Below are 20,630 nucleotides of genomic sequence, written 5' to 3' on the forward strand. Positions count from 1 at the left end.
CTTTCTTTCTTTCTTTCTTTCTTTCTTAAAAATGTATCCTTTCTCCCTTAATTCTAGACCATTTCAGATTTTCTTATCTTCTCATCATGATTTTTATGCAGCATCTGGTATCATTTCCTACTATAGAATTTTCACTATGAAATATTATATTTTAAAGGCAAACTATTTAAAAGTTGTTCTCTCTGCTCTATCATTAAAAGTGAGTTAGGATGCAAGGTCTCAAAAGAGCTCCACTCTGGGTCAGGTAGAAGGGGCTTCTCCATGCATTTCAGTATCTCAAAGGAATCTGACTTCTGATCCCAAACATATTTGTGCCTTCTGCTGATGAACTGTTCCTCCCTCATTAAATTCTAATTTCAACAGAAAACTCAGGTTTTCTTACATCTGTAAATCACATCATTTATTGCTAATGTTAATTTTTTCAGGATTATAGCAATTTCTTTCTCTAGTAATATAGTTTTTTCACTACAAATTCAGAGATTTAGGTTTTAATTGGAAATTCACTTCTGTGCTCATATAGACAAAAACTTGCATGCATCTTATACTCGCATTCTACATCTCTTTCTTTTTTGAATTGGTGGCATAAGTATGGCATTATCTTACATGTGGTTCTGGGGTATTTTTCTATCAATTGCTATACCTCCTGGTATCGCTGTATCTCTATAGTTATCTGTCTATCTTCTTGTCTAAGGGCCTAATGTGTGTGATGGAGTGTTGGCAGAACATTTGTTCCTAAATTAGACATAGTCTTCCACAAACAACTTAAAAAAAAGATGAGTGTTTTTCTTTATACAAATAAAAAATACCCATTTGTGATACATAGCATACTTCCCCTATTCTGTTTATTGTTATTGTTTATTTTCATATGTGCAATGGAATTAGAGGAGCTCTGCCAGACAATTTCTGTTGCAACAAAGAAATGTGCTCCTTCTATTTAAGTAGAGAGAGGTTCAAAGTCAAGCATGAAGCTGTTTATGTTTTTTAAAAAAATAGTTTATCGATTATCACTAGTTATTCCTTATATGAATCTTAATGCTCCAAATGCATCAAGAAGCTATTTCTACATTAAGGCATCTCTGAAATGCAGCAACAACATGCCTTTAGTTGGTCAGGTCTGGTTTGGATCAGCTAATACACTTTGCAGGGGGGATTATCTAAATTAAGCTTTGCTTCCTCCCCAAGGAATGTCAGGGTTGTGTCTGGGTGTGGGACTTACCAGCTTTGAGTAAGATGGGGCTTCAGCCGCCAAGTCAGTGAGCTGGCCCTTACGAAGGTCCACCACCACTTTGGCAAAATGAGGAGGAATATTTTATGGTTAGGATTATACTACACAAACATGCTGAGAGGTCCTGCTGATTTACATCCTGACAAATTAAATGCATCACTTGTAGGATTGGAAACGGATTTTTGGCCTCATTAGATTGACTTCTCTATCCCCTACATGGCCAGAAGCACAAAGCAGAAACAGGATTAGCAACGTTTGCTCTGCTGTTTGTTTTCCTAACAGTCCAGAGGGAGTCATTCTAAAAAGCTTCCAGTTTGCTCTCTTTAGGCAATATGTTTTTCTTTTGTTGGATGCTACCCGAATCTTAAAACCTGGTTTTGTTTCTTACCTCAAAGAAACAATTCTTGGGAGTAAGGAATCTGTAACTCACCCATATAATTGGAATTACATAACCAAGAACCTAAGTAAATGGGAAACATTAATGTTTTGCCTTGCCCACAAAGGGAATGATATGAGCACAAAGTAGGACACAAAATGTAAACTTTTACTAGTTTCCTCCAGTATGTTTCCTACTGCTTTCTAAAACAGTAGAAAAGAGGTGTACAAGTAATGATGATCTAATGCAGTTTCCTTCAGTTGAACCAAATATGAGACTGGATCTGTTAGTCGAAATGTTTGGTCAATGGCCAGTTTTCCCAACACCTGCCCATCTCTGACTTAACCCCAACATTTTGCAAGGCAGCAGCACAGCCAGGCAAAAGAATATTACAGAAGGAGCCCTTCTGCCTCACCAGGGTATACAGGAAGGGAAATCAACACTCTGTGTATACAAAGACGGAGTACATGGGCTTTCTTGATTGTGCTGAATATGCAGAGTGAAGATTAAGGAAGTCTTCAGTAAGACTATTCAAAGTGAACTGAAATGAGATATGCGATGGCCATTCTTACATAGTTTGAGCAATACTAGCTGCCGCCTAGCTACTACTACAAGCAAATCTCTGTGCCAGGTGCTTTAACTTACTATTTCCAATCCTCCAACCAATCCTGCAAGGTATGTATTATTATTTCTATTTTACACATAAGAAAAGCCCCGAGGCTCACAGAAATCAAGTAAGTTGCTTATGACCAAGCAGCTAAGGATGTGGCAAAATTAGGGTTCAAGTTCATGATGATTCTCTGCCTTAATTATTACAAAAATATTTTTGCAACGTGATGAGGACTCAAGTATGATTGATGTAGTTGTCAAGTTATTCTCTTAAAACAAACAAATATTCATTTGAAGAAAGGGGTAGACCAGTTGTTTTTGGCCTGTCACTATATAGGTCATTATTTAGGCCTTCTAATATTAGAGCAGAAGATATAAACTATTTATTTTACCTTGGGAATTCACTGAACTTATTTGACATGCTCATCTATCTTCTAGCTGGAGTTATGGGAAGTTATGAAGTTAATTAATTTTAAGTGATTGAAGCATGTGCAACTTCAAGATACCAAATTATGCCTTACTAATTATTGTAATAAAATACAGTATTGATGTTTGATACTTAATATGCCTAAAGAAATGAAAAGTGAAATCACAGTCTTTTAAATTAAAGCTATCTTTCATTCGATAAGTTATTTACAAAATGCTAAAGTAACTTGCTAACTTCTAACAGTAAGCTAGGCTGAATTATGTTAGTTGTTTATAACAAGGATAAAAAAGGTGACTTTTTGAATTTATACCATTCTGGTCTTTTTCTTGTAAATAGAACACCTACAGACTAGGATGTTACCTTTCTTCCCCTGTTAATTTTAAACATAATATTTAATAGCATATAGCATTTTCCTTTTTTTAAATTATAATAACCGTAGTATCTTGGCATGAAATACAATTCTGATCAAATTGGAAATCTAAGGATCATCTTAATTCCTCTCTTTCCCTAATCCCCCACAACTCACCACTCACTGTTGATGCTATCAATTCCATCTTCTAAGTATTTTTCTGATCCATCCCATCCTTTCCATTCCCACTGACTATGTCATAGGTCAAGCTGCCATGAATTCTTGTCTAGGCCATTGCAATGACCTCTGTGTTTTAAGCTATGTGCCACTCTAGTCCTTATCCAGAAGCTGTGCCAAAATCTTCTTTCTAAAATGCAAGTCAGACTATTTTTCTCTCTCAACGACATGACGATTCTCTATAACTGATAGAAGAAAGTTCAAGTTCTTTAGCACAGGATACAGTCCATGATCATTACGATCTTACCTTTGCAACTTACTTCCAATAATCTTATTTTTTAGAGGATACAGCCTAATAGTTAAGAGCATGAGCTCTGAGGCCAGACTGCCTGGTTTCCCTTTTCCTTGATTCCTGGTATAATTGACTCAGTCACATATTATTTGTGTGACTTTGTGCAACTTACATAGATTCTGTGTGTTTTGGTTTCCTGAATTGTAACATAACAATGACAATAATTGTACTACTATATGAAGTTAATGTGAAGATTGAGTTAATGTGTATAAATCTCTGAGAACAGTGCCTGACAGCAGTGTTTAATCATGTTAGTTGTTAGTATGGCACTGAACACATGATGTTATTTCAGACATATCTGATGTTTGCCTGACATTCCTTATTCAACTCACAAATTTCTCCTCATCCTTGGAAACTCATTGCATGTGTCAACTTCTCTAACAATCCATCTCTGGCTCTACCAGATAGATTTGCTCATTACAACCTATGTGACAGCACTGTACCTGTTTTCTCCCAATAATTTCACTTAGCTGATCACATTATAATATATGTATGTTTGTGTGTATGCATGTTTATTTATTTATATCCATATTATTAGGCTGTGACCTTCTAGGACACAGAGAATATGTTTTATTTTCGTTGTCTTCCTGCTCCTACGCACAATTTTCTACACATAAGCCTATTTAGTATTAAATGCATTTTGAATGTTAAATGAATAAGGAACTGGGAAATGTCCCGATAGCTCTAATCCAACAAATGCCATTTATCCACACGCACACAGAGACTCCCACACACAAAGACTCTCACACACACACAACAAATAAAAACACTTTTAGTGGAAAAGACAAATCATATTGTTTACATTAAATATTGTTAATCCATTTATTGTTTTTAACATGAATAAAATAGAGATTGTGTTGACACCACTGTTCTGCATTGCCAAAAGCCCATTGCATGACACCCAATGTTACTATTGTATACTCTGAGGTTCACCAATTCAGCCCACCTTTAAAATTTCTAGATAGCATTTGCACAGGCTATTCTAGACCTATGACTGTTTCCTCCATTTCTGTGATAAATAAAAACAAGTAAGACAAACTTGATGGATATACATGTATATTAAATTATATACATGCATATACCGTTGTAAGTCAAATTTCCCCTAATTCCACACCCCTGCACCATACCACCTGCTAGCAGAGAATCATCATTAAGAGATTAAGTTCAGTGCTTACTCCTCCAGATGTTTTCTATAAACATACTAACGTGTGTATATAGAGTGTGCATATTTATGTGTGTGTTTACACAGATGCACACTCATATGTAATTGCACACATGCACACATACTTGTTTATATGATGTGCGCATATATGTATAGATTATTTTAACATTGGGTTTTTTCTACTATTTATTTTATAATAATTTGTTGTATATATATTATGCATATAACCATATACAGATATACCTCATTTATTTTCAAGAATGAGTAGCAATCTATTTTTATAGATCCACCATAATTTATAACCTATTATAAGTATTATGTTAATAAATATATAATTTTTCAAGACTATAATTGTTGAGGTGATGATTTATATTTTATATAGATATTCACAAGTTATCTTCAAATTTTACCTTCTCCCTAAGAATGCCTGGGCTTTCAAATTTCCCAAAACTTTGCTAGTCATCTAATGAATCTAGGCTCTTTGAGAAGTTAAGTTGTGCATGTGTTTTTATGCGTATTAACCATTTGCATTTCTTCTGTGACTAGATTTCTTTTTCTGTGACTACATACTAGCCTATTTATGTATGTTTAACATTTTTTCTATTATATTGTTTATCCTTTTTTAAATTAACTCATATGAGCTCTTTAATGGATATTAAAACTTTGTAATATATGTTACAAAATTTTATCTAGTTTATGATTTATTGTTCAACTTATTTTTTAATAGAAGCATTACATCTCTGTGTTATGAAATGTATCAATCTTTTTTCTTCTTAGATGCTGGTTTCTATAACACATTTAGCTTATTCTTCTTTACCCCAAACTTTACATTGATTTGCTAATATTTACTTATAGTATATGCTTCTGCTCCAAATTTGAATTTCCAAATATGATTTCAGACATTGAGAGAAAATGTATTGTGTTCCAATTAGACATGTAAAGTATAAATTTAACCTGAACTAAATCTGTGTGCATTTAAATGGGGAGAAAAATCACCCTTTACAAACCCATATTTGCAACACATGTTGACACCATACATATTGAAAATAGTGGAAAATATTGAAACATCTGTAAATGGGTTCAGACAGATAAAAATGAGGTTTCTATATTTTCAACATCTTCCTCCTTTTTTGAAGGGCTATATTTATACTCATAGAGCTTAGGCAACTGTCACCACTGTGAATTCATTGGCTGCTATGTTAAGAACTCTATTGTGGGAAACAATTTGAAAGGGATATCCTTTTCTGTGAAAGTTTCAAGATATGTTCAATGATTTAAAATATTTCCAATAAGATGTTGGAGAAGGCAGTGTAAAATAGGGGTATGGGGCAGTCTACCAAAAACTTCAAATAGGACTTAGTGTACACTCATTTAGAACCTTTTACTAAAGTTCAGAGCACAGATTATTTTGTTTATTTTATTCATTAAAGTGCACCTCTGCCTCAAATAGAAGCTAAGTGCCAGAATTCTATGCATGTCTCTTCTCAAAGTGTTTCCAGAAAGATGGGAAACAGGAAATCCTGAGACCTCTGTGAGAAACTCTCTCCTTGGATTTCTAGCTCAATTTGTATAGATTTAGGTGCATGGTTTCATAAAGCGTTGTTCCATGGAACCCCATCCTAAAAGATGCATCCTAACAAAAACTGTTTGTTTAATATAGGCTTCCCTAAATCGTAACAATGAAACTCTTATTTTGCTTGAAAAAATATACTGAATATGCTCTAGGCAACAGTGCACTGGTGTTCAGTTACCATCCAGGTTTTGTGTTTAAAATGCAAACCTAAGCTAAACGTGCAGCTGAGACTGTCATTAGGGAAAATCTGACTACTTTGACTACCTAACTTTAGGACACTGGGGCTGCAATGTTGTCCTTCAGATCAACCTCTCTATATAAAGATCTCCATGCTGGCTGAAGTAGTCCCTCCCAACGGACCTGGATAAGGAAAATAATAAAGAATCAATGATAGGCTTCAGGGTACAAAATGAAATATGAGTAGCATATTAAAAATAACATTAAAATTAACAAATAACTGTAATAGAAGAGGTGTTGAGACAGGGTAGTATTTAACAAAATTCTAGTCCAGATGTTAAAAATTGGCTTGACAAAGTAATTCTGTTTTTATATGTGGGAAAGATAAACAGGTTCAAATATTGTGAAAGATAAGCTCCCAGAATAACTAAATGGAAAGCAGCCCAAATACCAAAGAGATATGAAGGTAGTGCCTTGGTTCCTGGTATAACATGATGAATAAAAGAAGTAGGAAGAGATTACAGTGTATTGACTTAAAGAGATGAGACTATAGGATATTCATTGAGACAGCAGTGGGATGTCTTGAGTAGATTTCCAGTCTAACAACTGAGAAGACATGGCTTTTTATCCGGATTCTGACACTTAATATCTGCATGATTTTGAAGGAAACATTTGATTTGTACCTATTCATGAGGGTGTGTAACATCTGCTCAGTCTATGTTACTATACTGCTTTAAGAATCAAAGGAGGTAAAGGTTTTAAAATGCAACATAAATACAACGGTGTGTTACAAGAATAAGATAGTAAGTAGAGATGGTATATAGAGTTTTCTGGCAAGTGAGGTTTGCATTGAAACCATTTTGGAAGTAATGGCAAGGAAGGGCTGACTTCCAAAGTAGATACTAGCCAATAGATGGGAGGAATCAAAGAGAAGAGAGCAGTTTTTTGGAAGCCAAATATGAAGAGAAGATGAAAAAAGGGATGAATGTAGTCAAAAGAAATGGAAGGGTCAAGAAGAGATCACTCTTGCCTGAAGAAGTCTAAAAAGTTGTCATTAATATGAAAAATGTCCCTAATAAATAAAGTTAGTAGATAATTACTGAAGAAGAAATGTTATTAAGGGCACGCCGAGGGAAGAAATGTGATGAGAAAATGAGGAGAAGAGATAATTAACTGGTAAGACCAGCCCATTAGAGAAACTATGTAACGTGTTTCCAATTTGCTTGTAGTTGTTATGCATATTACTTGGGTTTCCAAATCCTTTGGAATGTCTGTGATGTAGATTAGGCTTCTTAGTTTCATGGACAGTCTCTCTTTCATGTTGCATGTACTGACTATTCTAAGATGACAAACTAAATTGGTATCTTTTGATACCTGCTAGTAAGGGAGCATTAAAGGTTGTTTGATGAATTATGAAAAGTAATGTTCTGTCTAACATGCTAATGTACGTTATATTATATATTATACATATTATCTATTCCTTTTACTCAGAAAAGCAGATCTTTTCCATAAGCCAGTGTTCAGAATTGTTTCCTTTGGTACCAGGACTTCTTTGATCAACTTTCCATCCTCAGCTCTTTCCAAATGATCCTGAAAAACAAAACAAATCAAACAAGCCCACCTCGCTTACTGACGTCTCAGATAGTAGCCATCTCTGCGCATATGTCCTCTTGAACAAGGAATACATCAAAAATAAACAGTAGAAAAACACCGATCCAAAAATTTTTTTAAAAAATATTATGTTTGAAACAGAAGTTTCTTATAGCTTCTGCATTTTCATTTGAGGTTTTAATTCTCTAAAAATAAACCCTACAGTAGGAATAGTGTCATTTTATATTTTACAGAATTATTGGCACTTAGCAACTAATAAATACAAATTATAACTATAACATGATATTTCCAAACAAAAATGTTACCTCCTGATTAGGAAAACTGAAAGGCCAGTGCTCATCTTATTTCAAGGACAAAATGGCAGTTCAGAAATTTTATGCAGTATTATATGACTATAACTTTCAAATTATGATATATACATGCTTGTCAGTTTAACAGGTAATGCTAAGTTTTCTCACTAGTAGACTATAATGCCTATGAATTTAAAAGACAATTTTCTTATAAGTTAGCAACTCTAAATTATGGGCATCTTGCCTCTGATCATTACCCCAGGAGTAGCAAGAAAAGTAAATGAAAAGTAAACAGAGAATGAGCTAAGACACTGGTTGTGGTTAATTCTCGGATCTGAAGGCCAAAAATTAATGGGCACAGAGAAGATCTCCTTTGACGCCTACAGCAAGTACACTAATCACTTAACCAGTAGTTGGGATGAAACTTTTAACCAATAAAGACAATGGAGAAGTTTTTGGTTTTTGTTTGTGTTTTACCATGAACTTCTCCAACAAAAAGTTAGTGGCAAAGAAAAAATATATCGTAAAAGAAGATGAATCATACCTACCCCTTACAGATGTTGTTTTTCATCTTAAGCTGCTTTCCTTGCCTAAGTTTTTCATTTCCAAAAGAATTAAAAAAAAAATAAGTGATCATCACAGTTTCCCTATATTACTGTACTCAAACTCTATCTAAATTGGGTTTACTTTATGATCAGTACAAGGCAGGGCTCCTTTCTCGGTGTCGGTAGAATGAAAGCAATTCAAAAAAGAAATGGGACTTTTCTTCTATTACAGAAGTCACACCGTTTCTGCTAATGGGTCTCAATGAGAAACTTTCCTATGTGAATCTGTGCACACTACTAAAGGTATTATAAATTAGTACATTCTTAGAAGCCTCCAGGTATTTTTTGGGCTTGACTTCACAGGCAGCTTTCCTGCCATATTCTTGGAGTACAAGTTTGTTGGCAAAGATTTGGAATGCCCAGGAGTAGTTCTGGCCACACTTCTTTTTCTTCTTCCTCTTCTTTTAAACAATGGAAATATATTCTCTGAATATTCTGGAGACTGAAAGTCCCAGATCAAGGATCAAGGTGCCTGCAGAGCTAGGCTCCCTCTGAAGGCGCTAGGGAAGGCTCCGTTCCAGGCCTCTCTCCCAGCTGCCGGTAGTTCCTTGGCTTGAGGCAGCATTACTCCAATCTTTACACAACCTTTTCCATGTGCGCAATCTGATCTGTCTCTCAACAATTTCCCTTTTTATAAGGACACCAATCATAGTGGATTAGAAGCTCATCCTCCTCCAGGACGACCTCATCTTAACTAATTACATCTGCAACGACTCTGTTTCTAAATAAGGGCACATTATTTAGTTTCTGGAGGTTGGGACTTCAACACTTAATTTTTTTTTTTTGTTGGGGGGCAAACATGGGCGGGCCATAATTGAACTCATAACAACCGCTTAAAACAGTACCTGACACCGGCCGGGTGCGGTGGCTCACGCCTGTAATCCCAGCACTTTGGGAGGCAGAGGCGGGCGGATCAGGAGGTCAGGAGATTGAGACTATACTGGCTAACACAGCAAAACCCCGTCGCTACTAAAAATGTAAAGAATCAGCCGGGCGTGGTGGCGGGCGCCTGTAGTCCCAGCTACTCTGGAGGCTGAGGCAGGAGAATGGCGTGAACCCGGGAGGCGGAGTTTGCAGTGAGCCGAGATCACACCACTGCACTCCAGCCTGGGCGACAGAGTGAGATTCCATCTCAAAACAAAAAAACAAAAAACAGTACCTTACACATAGCAACCGTGTCATAAATGAGAGGTATCGTGACTAGTATGATTGACATCATCATCACCATGTAACATGCTCTGCCATATTCACTCCATCCACAAGGTTTCTGACCTCTGCCAGGATGGCACAGCTTCTGCCACATGGACTTCTCTCCATTCCCTCTCAGTCTTTTATGCCATTTAACCCTTGGGCCCACACTTCTTAATCTGTGTAAAGGACAATCAGATGTTACAATTTGTCCCCCAGTACCTGGTGTTGGAAGATTTGGCTCTTCGAACATGCTCCATTTTATAATTTAGGTATTGAATCTAAAACACTCCCTAGGGTCCCCTTTTTGAAAGGAATGATTCAGTGCTGTATTTCTCCAGGGTAAATTAAGTGCCCATTCTGGTATGTGGCATTTTAATAACACCTTGTAAACGAAGGACGGGTTGAACCTTCTGAAAACAGAACTGAGAAAACTGAGTAAGCCTTTTCCCTGAGGAATACTAGTATATTAGACACTCCATAAAATGTTAATGCTTTTTATTCCAGTCAGTTGCTAGGCTCCAAGAATGCTTCTGCTTTCTCTATCATTTTTAATGTGCAATATACCAGGGGAATATCCTGTAAAGAGCTCAGGGAGAAGGAAGGGCCTGAGTTAAAGATTGCAGCACACTGAGCAAAGCATCCCAACTCCTTTCTGAAGACCATACCATCAGCCCAATGGAGTCTTCCTTTTGTTACCATTTATACAGTAACTTGGGGACCTGTAGTGTCATTAAGCCTCATCCTGAAGCTTGAGCTGAGAAATAAAGGAAGCTAGTGGTTATGATACAGGACCAGTTATCAAAAATCACAAGAATTCGTTGTGACTTTAGATAGATTACTTTTGGCTCCTGTGGTTTCTGTGTCATTATAGTTTTCTTTTTGTATGTGTGTGTGATTGAGAATGTATATTGCTGTTTTTTCTTTTTTCACCTAACATTATATTTTGAGCATTTTCTAATATCCTGAAAATGATTAAAAATATTATTTTCAACAGTTTCAAAATAAGAGTTTTTTCTGTCTTAATGTCATTGTACATAAATCTTTGTGTTTCTGATTCATATTTTTCTCTTTACTTGATTTTTCAGATTGTCAATATACTATTCTTGATCCCACAGAACTATTGTGAAATTTAATCAATGTTAATGTTTTGAAAACCCCAAATGAATATAGCAAAGTGAATAAAAAGTAGTTTCTACATGTTGTTTATTTTTTTCCCAAACTATTCTGTTTCCTCTTAGGCCCATTTCCTTAGTGAAAGTTATACTATAACTTCTTTAGAGTATAGCTCTTCGGGTGTAAGTTAGCTACCTTGGATATAAAATATACCCAAGGAAACCAAGAAACTAAATCATAGTTAAAATCTAACATTACTCTGACAATATCTGGTTTAATAATTTTTTATTTGACATGTTATAGATATAACTCCTATTCTAAAGAATATATATTCTTAAGTTTCTCACTAAAAAATATTTTTACAGTGAAATACCTGATTAAAATATTTCATCTTAAATAAATTCAGGAACCAATTGAATTATAAGGGTTTTTTTGTATAACATTTTTTCAAATCTAAGTTTTATTTTCACTTCCTTGTAGTTTATTAGAACATAAAATCTTAGAAATGGAAGGAAAACACAAGGAAGAGTTGGACACCTTAAAAGAAGAGAAAGAGAACCTTCAAGACTTGGTTACTCGTCAAACATATATAATCCAGGAGCTGGAAAAGCAATTAAACAGAGCTACCACCAACAACAGTGTCCTTCAGAAGCAGCAACTGGAGCTGATGGACACAGTCCACAACCTTGTCAACCTTTGCACTAAAGAAGGTGGTAAGAATGTCTTCCTCACTCTGGTATTGTTAATATTTTATTTCCTTTGAGCAAGTAAATACTCAACATAGCTTTCTCCAGTGCGTTGATTGTTGTGTAAAAAGCAGCAGAAGAACTTTATGGTTAGAATCATTTATGAATTTATGTTGACAATTTTCTCATGTTGCTACCTAGAGAATTATTCATAAGCTGAAATTTGTGAATCCACAATGTCTTTCTGAAAGAGTGCTCTAATTTCTTCTTTCTTTGTCCTTTTAACCTTAGATAAAATCTGTGATACTGTCGTGAATAAATAATTGGTATTGTGGTGTTAGACACTTAACTATGTATAGGACAGATATGAGCCAATGTTAAAAATTAGTTCATCATGCTGGGAGAGTTTCAGGAGGATTTTCATTTTAAAGCTAATATTTATTATTTCTTTTTAAAGGGAATGGAGTAGGAAATTGTGGGTTGCAGAGAAAATCAGACAGACTATTTGTAACAAGTATTATGAGTGAGGCAGGATTATTGTTATTAAAATTATTTATTAAGATCACTTGTGCTTAGTCCTGTGCAGGATACATTAATTCTGGGGTGTTGTTGTGACAGTGGAGATACAAATTTTTGATATCACTAGAATGTCTGAAGCCATTTAACCTTTGGGAACATCTACAAGTCTGTCATTCTTTAGAAGGCATACATCTGTCTATCCATCCATCCACCTAACAATTATTGAATGAATGCCTCTGCTTGCACCTGTTTCCTTCAAGCAGAACATTTAGTGAGCCTCAGTAGAGCTCTTCAAAGTTTGGAACTTGAAGTCATCTTCTGTATTTCTCTAATCAGCCTTTCTCTGAATGAAGATGAAATTGTAAGTGGTGATGAGTGGAAGAGAATACCACTTATATCTGAAAGTTGTTGTTATTAAGCTGTGGCTTATGTGACCATTCATGAAGTGGTTCAGTGAGCATATGCAACATACACATGGGAAGGTTCCTTTAATTTAAAAGTGGATTTGAGCTATGTGACAAATTTGCTCAATTTCATACTTTCGTGTATAGCTATGAATAGGGAAGATAACTCCATATTAAGTGATTTTGTTTTAAAGACATTTCACATTTCTCTATTACACTTCATTACCTTGAGTTATATCTCCTTTAGATAGTCTAAACAAGCCTTTAATATACTTTATAAAGCAAAATTTTTTTAAACAGTGAGTTCTCTGAGCTCCATTTGGGTGTGCTCAGTAATGTGATTGGGAAGGGAAAAGCCTGCTAATCAGTCAGACCCTGCCAAAATCTTAAGTTAAGAGTCCACTGGAAGGAAAGCATGGTAGTATTTTGCCAGGGAATTTTAATAGAGCTCATGCGTATTTAAAAATTAAGTATTAATACGAGATATATCTATTCTCATATTGAGCTGAATACATTTTGGGAAAGATTGAAAACACATTTTTCTTATCATCCTGAGACTTAAAGCACATGGAGTGGAATAGTGGTTTCTATTTCATGATTTTAGAGATGTCAAGCCCTAGTGATTCTCACAGAGCTCATATGTCTGCGTACTTATCATAATTTAACTTCTTTTCTGAGTATTTGCCTAATAAATGTGTCTTTAAGCTTTTAGAGGAAGAGGGTGTGACTTTAAAAGTAAATATTCTGGTTAGGTTTGAACTTTGGGTGCAATATCAGGGAAGCAAACATCTGTTCAATTTAAGAAATTTTTTTTTAAAAAAAATGAGGATAGACCATTAATAGCCATTCAGGAAGTGAAAAAAGTAACTGTGTCTATTCTATGATATAGTATATCAAAAAATAGAAATAATAATCATAGAAACTGAACTGGTCTAAATATTCCAGGCCTCTAGATATCTTTTCTTTTTAATGACAACATTCTAAGACGAATCCTGATTTAACTACAAGAGTTGCCATCTTAATTTAAGGGAATTGCCTAATTTTCCAATGGGTTCTGAGCTGTCATGATCATAGATTTTATTTGCTTCTTGTTAATCTCTTTTTTCTTTAATCTTACTGTGAAGTATTCTAACTAAATATTTCGTTATTTTAGAACTCATAAGAGACACAAAAATGGAAAGTGGCTCTCATAAGGTTTTTATGAAGATTTTCATTGTCCACATATCTTTATTTTCACTGGAGCCATAGTGTTTGGCTATGGTGAATTTAAAATTTTAAATGGCTAATAGCATAATACTAGATTAAATATCCGTTATTAAAATGAAATTTTATTCAAATTCTAAAACACATGGGTAAAGCCTTTCTTTGTTTTATGACCAAAATTTATATGTCATATAAATTTATTATTTATTGAAGAATTATATGTAAATATTTTACTTACAAATTTATGTATGCAAATATTTTTAAATAAATATACCACAATAAATGCATCAAATATTCTAAAATGTATATTTTAAAGCTCAAATATAGATGTTCTACAAGATCTTCAAAAACACGAACTGTGTCATCATCCAAAAAGCCAACCATTTTAATTCACCCTAAAGGTCTTCTGGTTTCAATCTGACCGACTAATTTGTGGAGACAGCCTGAATATAATACTGCAAGGCAAGATAAAAAAAGTTAATGAGCTTCCCCTGTTATTGGCAACTAGTTTAACCTTTATGAAGCTGTCTCATCATGTATAAAGTCAGGAGAATTCTGTCTATTTCACCACAATAGGGAAAGAATTACATTTGATGCTCAATATACAAGCAAAGGTCACATTGCTGAAGACACAGCTGATTCATTAAACTTTAGTTTCTTCTTTCTCCTTCAATGGACAAGATTCCGTTAAGTACATTCATTATGTGCATTATAAGCAAAACTTCTTTTGCAGAAAATGTTTAAATATAATGCCCGGGAGTGTTTGAGTGTTGACAGTCATCCAGGCAGCTGTTTTGGCCTCCATTTTCTGATCTCTAAAATGGGATCATAGTATTTACCCGGTGGGTATGTAGTGCACCATAAATATATGCAAATTTTATTTGTCAATTATGTAGTTCAAAATTGCCAAAAAAGTGGATTGTAAATGTTCTCACCACAAAGAAATGACAAGTATGTGAGGTAATGGATGTGTTAATTAGCTTGATCATTCTGCAGTGTATACATGTACCAAAACATCACATTTTACTCTATAAATATATAGTTATTATTTGTTAATAAAAATAAAATTTAAATTTAAAAAAGAAATAGAGGGCCTAGAATAAATGCATACATAAATAAGTAAATGAATTAATTATTTTTTTGATGTTGAAAAATTAATAAAGGGTAGTATAAAATACATAGCTTCTGTGTTAACTCATAGTGAATATTAAAATAATAGTAGTTATCTTTATTTTAATGCCTTCTAAAGTGCCTATAATGCATCAAAGTTATATGATAAAGAATTTCTAGGAAGTGTTGGCTAGAAATGTACCTTTTTGCCAAACATTTGTTTGATCCAGAAACAGTAAATCTGTCTTTGCATTAAGAGAGTACTTTCGTTTAGTTTCACAGCACTTTTTCTACTAATACATCTGATGTTGTGAGATACTTTTAAGTAAGAACAACTAATAAACACATTCTCTGAAATAATTCTGCAAATTTTCCTCTTCTTGTTCCTAATAGACAATAGTGGTGTCTTAGGCAAATAGTCAATTCAAACTGAATTGCATCCATTTTGTAAAGCTTCTGAGTAACACATTTATTTTTGTCTAACCTTCATCTGCAAACATTGGGCCACATTTATTCTTAGAAACATTATCCACTAAAGAGATATTGCCCTCAATGTTATCACAATGTCAAAACTCAGCTGATTGCTTCATGTTTTTGGCAATTCAAAATTACCAAAATTAAATAGTTGCTGGAATTAAATAGTTTACATTAATAATGGCATACAAACAAGGTTTTGCATCTTTCAGGGGAGAATAATCAGTTACTGTGGCTATTAAAAAATCACTAGTTGGTCAGGCATGGTGGCTCATGCCTGTAATCCTAGCACTTTGGGAGGCCAAGGAGGGTGGATCACTTGAGGTCAGAAGTTCAAGACCAGCTTGGCCAATATGGTGAAACCCCATCTCTACTAAAAATATAGAAATTAACCAGGCATGGTGGCACATGCCTGTAATCCCAGCTACTCAGGAGGCTGAGGCAGGGGAATTGCTTGAACCCAGGAGGCAAACGTTGCAGCAAGCTGAGATGCAGCCTGGGCAACAGAGTGAGACTCTGTCTCAAAAAATAAAAACAAACAAAAAAATTCACTGGTTATCTATGTACAGCGGTGATTAAAATATCACATGTGGAACAGGCCGGGCGCGGTGGCTTAAGCCTGTAATCCCAGCACTTTGGGAGGCCGAGACGGGCGGATCACGAGGTCAGGAGATCGAGACCATACTGGCTAACACAGTGAAACCCCGTGTCTACTAAAAAAAAACACAAAAAACTAGCCGGGCGAGGTGGCGGGCGCCTGTAGTCCCAGCTACTCGGGAGGCTGAGGCAGGAGAATGGCTAAACCCGGGAGGCGGAGCTTGCAGTGAGCTGAGATCCGGCCACTGCACTCCAGCCTGGGCGACAGAGCGAGACTCCATCTCAAAAAAAAAAAAAAAAAAAAAAATCACATGTGGAACATACATGGGGCAAATATATTATATAATTGGGAATTTACTGACAAAGTCTGTTAAAAAAGAAAGAAAGGAAAAAAGAAAATAAAAATTTTTAAAATAGTATTTAGACTGTATTATAAACTTACACAGTCTGATTGTCTCACACTGCCCAAATCAGCTTGAAGCTCATTTCTGCTGTAGCAAGATGTGGTTCATAAATTTATCCATTCATTCAAAACAGTTCTGCAGCAACTGTTCTGTTCTGGGAAAATGATATTTATTCATTTTTATTAAACAAATATTTGGTAACTTTCTATAATGTGCCAAATATTGCTCAGACCACTAGGAAAAACAAAAGATGTATTTCATCCTGTGGCTTTAAGGAACCTAGGGTTTGATAGGAGAGAAACAAGTAAACAATTATTTTTCAGAATTCTTTGCTAGAAGTGAGCCTTTGGTGCCTGGACCCCAGCAAAGCTCACAGAGAAATATTAAAATCATGGCAGGAAGAGAAGGGTAAGTGCAGAATCCAGCATCTCTAGAGTTTTCTTGGGGATTTTACTGAATCCTTATTATGATTCTAGCTTGCTTAGGCTTTACATGTGTTAGCCCTTACAGCAGCAACATGAGGGAGTTACCATGTCTAGCATCATTTTATAACCTCCACAGAGAATTTGAGAATTTGCCCAAAGTTACAAAGCTGGAAATCGTTGATCTCGGATTAAAACATAAGCAAGCTTGTTCTAATGGGGAGATGATAGTTACGTCTAAAACATGAAGAAAGTGAAGGACACACCAGAGAGTACAAACAGCGTGTATATTTTCCAGAAGTCCCGGGAGCGGGCTGTAGCCTAAGTCTTAAAATGAGTTTAGAGAGAGGAACTGACGGAGAACAAAAAGGCCACATTTTTTCTCTAAAATCAATGAGCAGTCATTGTCAGTATATAAGGACAATGGTGATCTTTGCATTTTAGAAAAAATTTCCCCAGTGACAATGCAGGAAAAACATACTGGAAAGCTGAGAAGCCTGGAGTAGGGGACCAGATGGATGCTTTTACCATTATTATAATATCAGCAAATACTTAACACAAGCCAGTCTTCTGAGACCTTTGCATATATTAGTTTATTTAATTCTGATAACAACACTGTATGATAGGTGCTATTACCAACTCTATATGAAAGATAAGCTAAGTACAGAGAGGTGAATAATGCTTAAATATTGTACTGCTAGCAAGTGAGCAAGCTGGGATTTGAACCCAGAGTCTTGTTCTGAGTACTGTACGTTACACACTGCACCATGTTGGACAGGGAAGGTAGAGTTGATGATTTTTGTCAGAATTTCAAAGTCATTTCTAGGAAAGAAATAATAAGGTCCATATTAAACAGGGGTAAATGGAAAAGTAAGTGGAAGAAATTTTTAAAAATAGAAAAATTAGAATCAGCAAGAAATAATGACTTCCTAGAAGTTGAATCTAGGAATTGCACATTTCTAGGTTAAACAACTGAGGGTACATTCATCACATTCTTTAAAACCAGCAACATGGGAGAAGAAATAGGTTGAAAGGGAAAAAAATAGTGAGTTTTAATTTGGGACATTTTGACTGAGTTGCCTGTGGGACAGAGTCGGGCAGGCGGATAAATTGGATCCTAGAAGGAGAACAATTATGTGTCCTCAGAGGAGATAAGAGGTAAAATCATAGAAAGTGCATATAAGGCAATGGCTCTTATTCAGGTGGGGGTCACAGATCCATCAGGAAACCTGATGCAAACTATGCTATTTTTTCCTTTCCGCTTACCCCAACCCCAAAATGCAAGGATATGGGCACACATTTGTATACAATTTGAGAGCATTTACATATAGAGTTATGAGTGCATTGTATGAGATAATGACAGTGTAAAATCAAAGGCAGAAAAATTTGAAGTTTTTAAGGGACAGATTCATAAAAAGATACCAAAAGAAAAACATAGACTTAGTGTGAAAACCAGTAGTGAGCAGTGTTTTGGGAAGGTTTAAAAAAAAAAAAAAAAGACAGTTATGAAAGATGTTCTTTTCAGTGGGTAAACATGACAGTCAAATTTTAAAAAAGTGAACCTTCTATATACAGAGATTTGGTATGCTACATGGCTCAGTTGCATATCTCAAAGACTAAAATGAGTGAGAGGAAGTAGGAACAGAAATCATTATATACTCACATTCAATAAACTTGAATATGAAAGGACAGATAATAACTTTAAGTGGGGAGGCACACAGAGTAGAGGAAACTTAAAAATAAGTACTGAGAGACATGAACATGTTTATATACTTAGTTCTCTAAAAAGAAGTACAAATTTCAATTCATAGGAGCTTCTCATGTAGTTCATTTTTAAAAATTCTTTCACATTATCTCAAAGACATAATGGCTGATACTACAAATATTTAAGTGACGACTATTTGGGCTAAAGTGTCTTTCCCAGAAGCTGATTGCAATGGTATGGAACACTTGATCATTATTTTGGGGGATTTGAGCCTCTAGCCTTTTTAAAGGGGGAAATGAGGCATTTGCTTTCTTCTCAGTGCTGAGGAGTCGTTTGGCTTGATTCTCAGAATAATTCTACCATCTGAAAGGAATTTACCTCCCATGCAGTGTCTGTTGAGTTTATGAAGTTTATATCATTCTGTAAGGGATGAGATAGTTTGAACTGCAAGTCCCTTAAGTTAAGAATGACTCTAAAAACATCACAAGTGATGGGAGGAAATTAAAACTTTTTGAATGTCACTCATATAAACATTGATAAAAACGGAAAGTATCAGTTTCGTTGACTGGATAAAATACTCAGTTTTTCGTTTAGTACTTGTAATGCACAATTTAAGATTAGGTAGAAAGAGAAAGAAAAATACAGGAAGTCATCTGCTGAACACTACAGTGAGTACTTGTTCCCATTTAATGAGGGAAATGCTTTATCTTGACAGAAAATTATATGTCAAACATTTACAATTTCCTTAAAATGAACCACACTATCTAGCACTTCCTTTCATAAAACCCAATGGCTTAAGGCAAAATTGACTGTTTATTTTTGGAAATGGTATATTTCTCCTTTTTGATGGAGCATGTTATCTGCCTTTTAGAAAAGTCATAATTTCTGTAAAAAAAAAAAATTGTGAATAGTGGATGGCCAAACTAATGATAACAAAATAAAAAATGACATAGTCCTTGACCTCTCCCATGAACTGTTTCTAAACCCCATCTTTGGGGGGAGATTTGAAATTTTGTGGTTAATTCTCATTTGGAATTGGAGTTTTTAACTTCAGAAACAAGATGAACTATCTGAAAAGGGATATCTCCTGGTTCCAGCTGGGCTTGGAAGTTGCAGGGGTAAAAGGCCACAAAAAAAGAGTGTTTCCTTGATGTTCCAATATTACCATGAGCAAACTCCATCCTTCTTCCCTTATACTTTTCATAGCCTGGTTGGCTAAAGTGAAGAAGCACAAATAGTTTGAATAGACTTTCAACTAAGTCATTTCCTGGACTCATCCACACTCAAGTCAAATTCAACAGATATTTTCGAAATCCAAGGACAAAACGGAACAGTAGACATCCGTCACGGATAAGATATTCTACTTTGCACTGAACCAAATGACACCTATAATTACTCTGAGAGACAGTAAAAAAAAAAAAAAGTTTTATTAACAACATTAAATATGTATGCATTATATCAACTATAGAGTGAAAACCTCATGAAATTTTTTATACTGTAAGAAATGAGGAAAGAAGGTAAAACCTGAAGAATGTTGCAACTGTACATTTAGCTTTAAATATGTATAAACAAATATTTATTTTTAGCATAAGATTTTCTAAAAGTCAATTGCAAAGAACCTTTAAAACTAGTAACATTTTTAGCTTCCGATAGGAACTCATAATTTATTATCAACCAAAGGATATCAACATGAAAATTGATTTCAAGTACACTGGAATATCATGCTTGTACTGGTTTGGGTGTTCACATTCACAGTGGGGTTATGTCTGCTAAGGAGTCGTATTAATATGTAACCTACAAATAATTACTCACCTTTTTAATGGATTTATAAATAAGTCAAATTATCAAATATAATATCAAATGTCAGAC

General features: G+C 35.0%; 1 protein-coding gene across 3 annotated transcripts in view; it reads left to right on the top strand.

Moving 5' to 3' along the window:
• The window catches only part of ANGPT1 (angiopoietin 1), a 257,588-nt gene that overhangs the window by 173,363 nt on the left and 63,595 nt on the right, over nt 1-20,630 (top strand). For 2 of the 3 annotated variants that reach the window (XM_011930937.1, XM_011930946.1), the window contains one exon: nt 11,718-11,950. In XM_011930937.1, coding sequence (XP_011786327.1) covers nt 11,718-11,950 — 233 coding nt within the window. The remainder of the gene's footprint in view (nt 1-11,717; nt 11,951-20,630) is intronic. The other variant, XM_011930953.1, reaches the window with a different exon arrangement.

Source organism: Colobus angolensis, unplaced genomic scaffold, assembly GCF_000951035.1.
Source record: "Colobus angolensis palliatus isolate OR3802 unplaced genomic scaffold, Cang.pa_1.0 Scaffold121, whole genome shotgun sequence".
In the NCBI taxonomy this organism is placed as follows: domain Eukaryota; kingdom Metazoa; phylum Chordata; class Mammalia; order Primates; family Cercopithecidae; genus Colobus; species Colobus angolensis.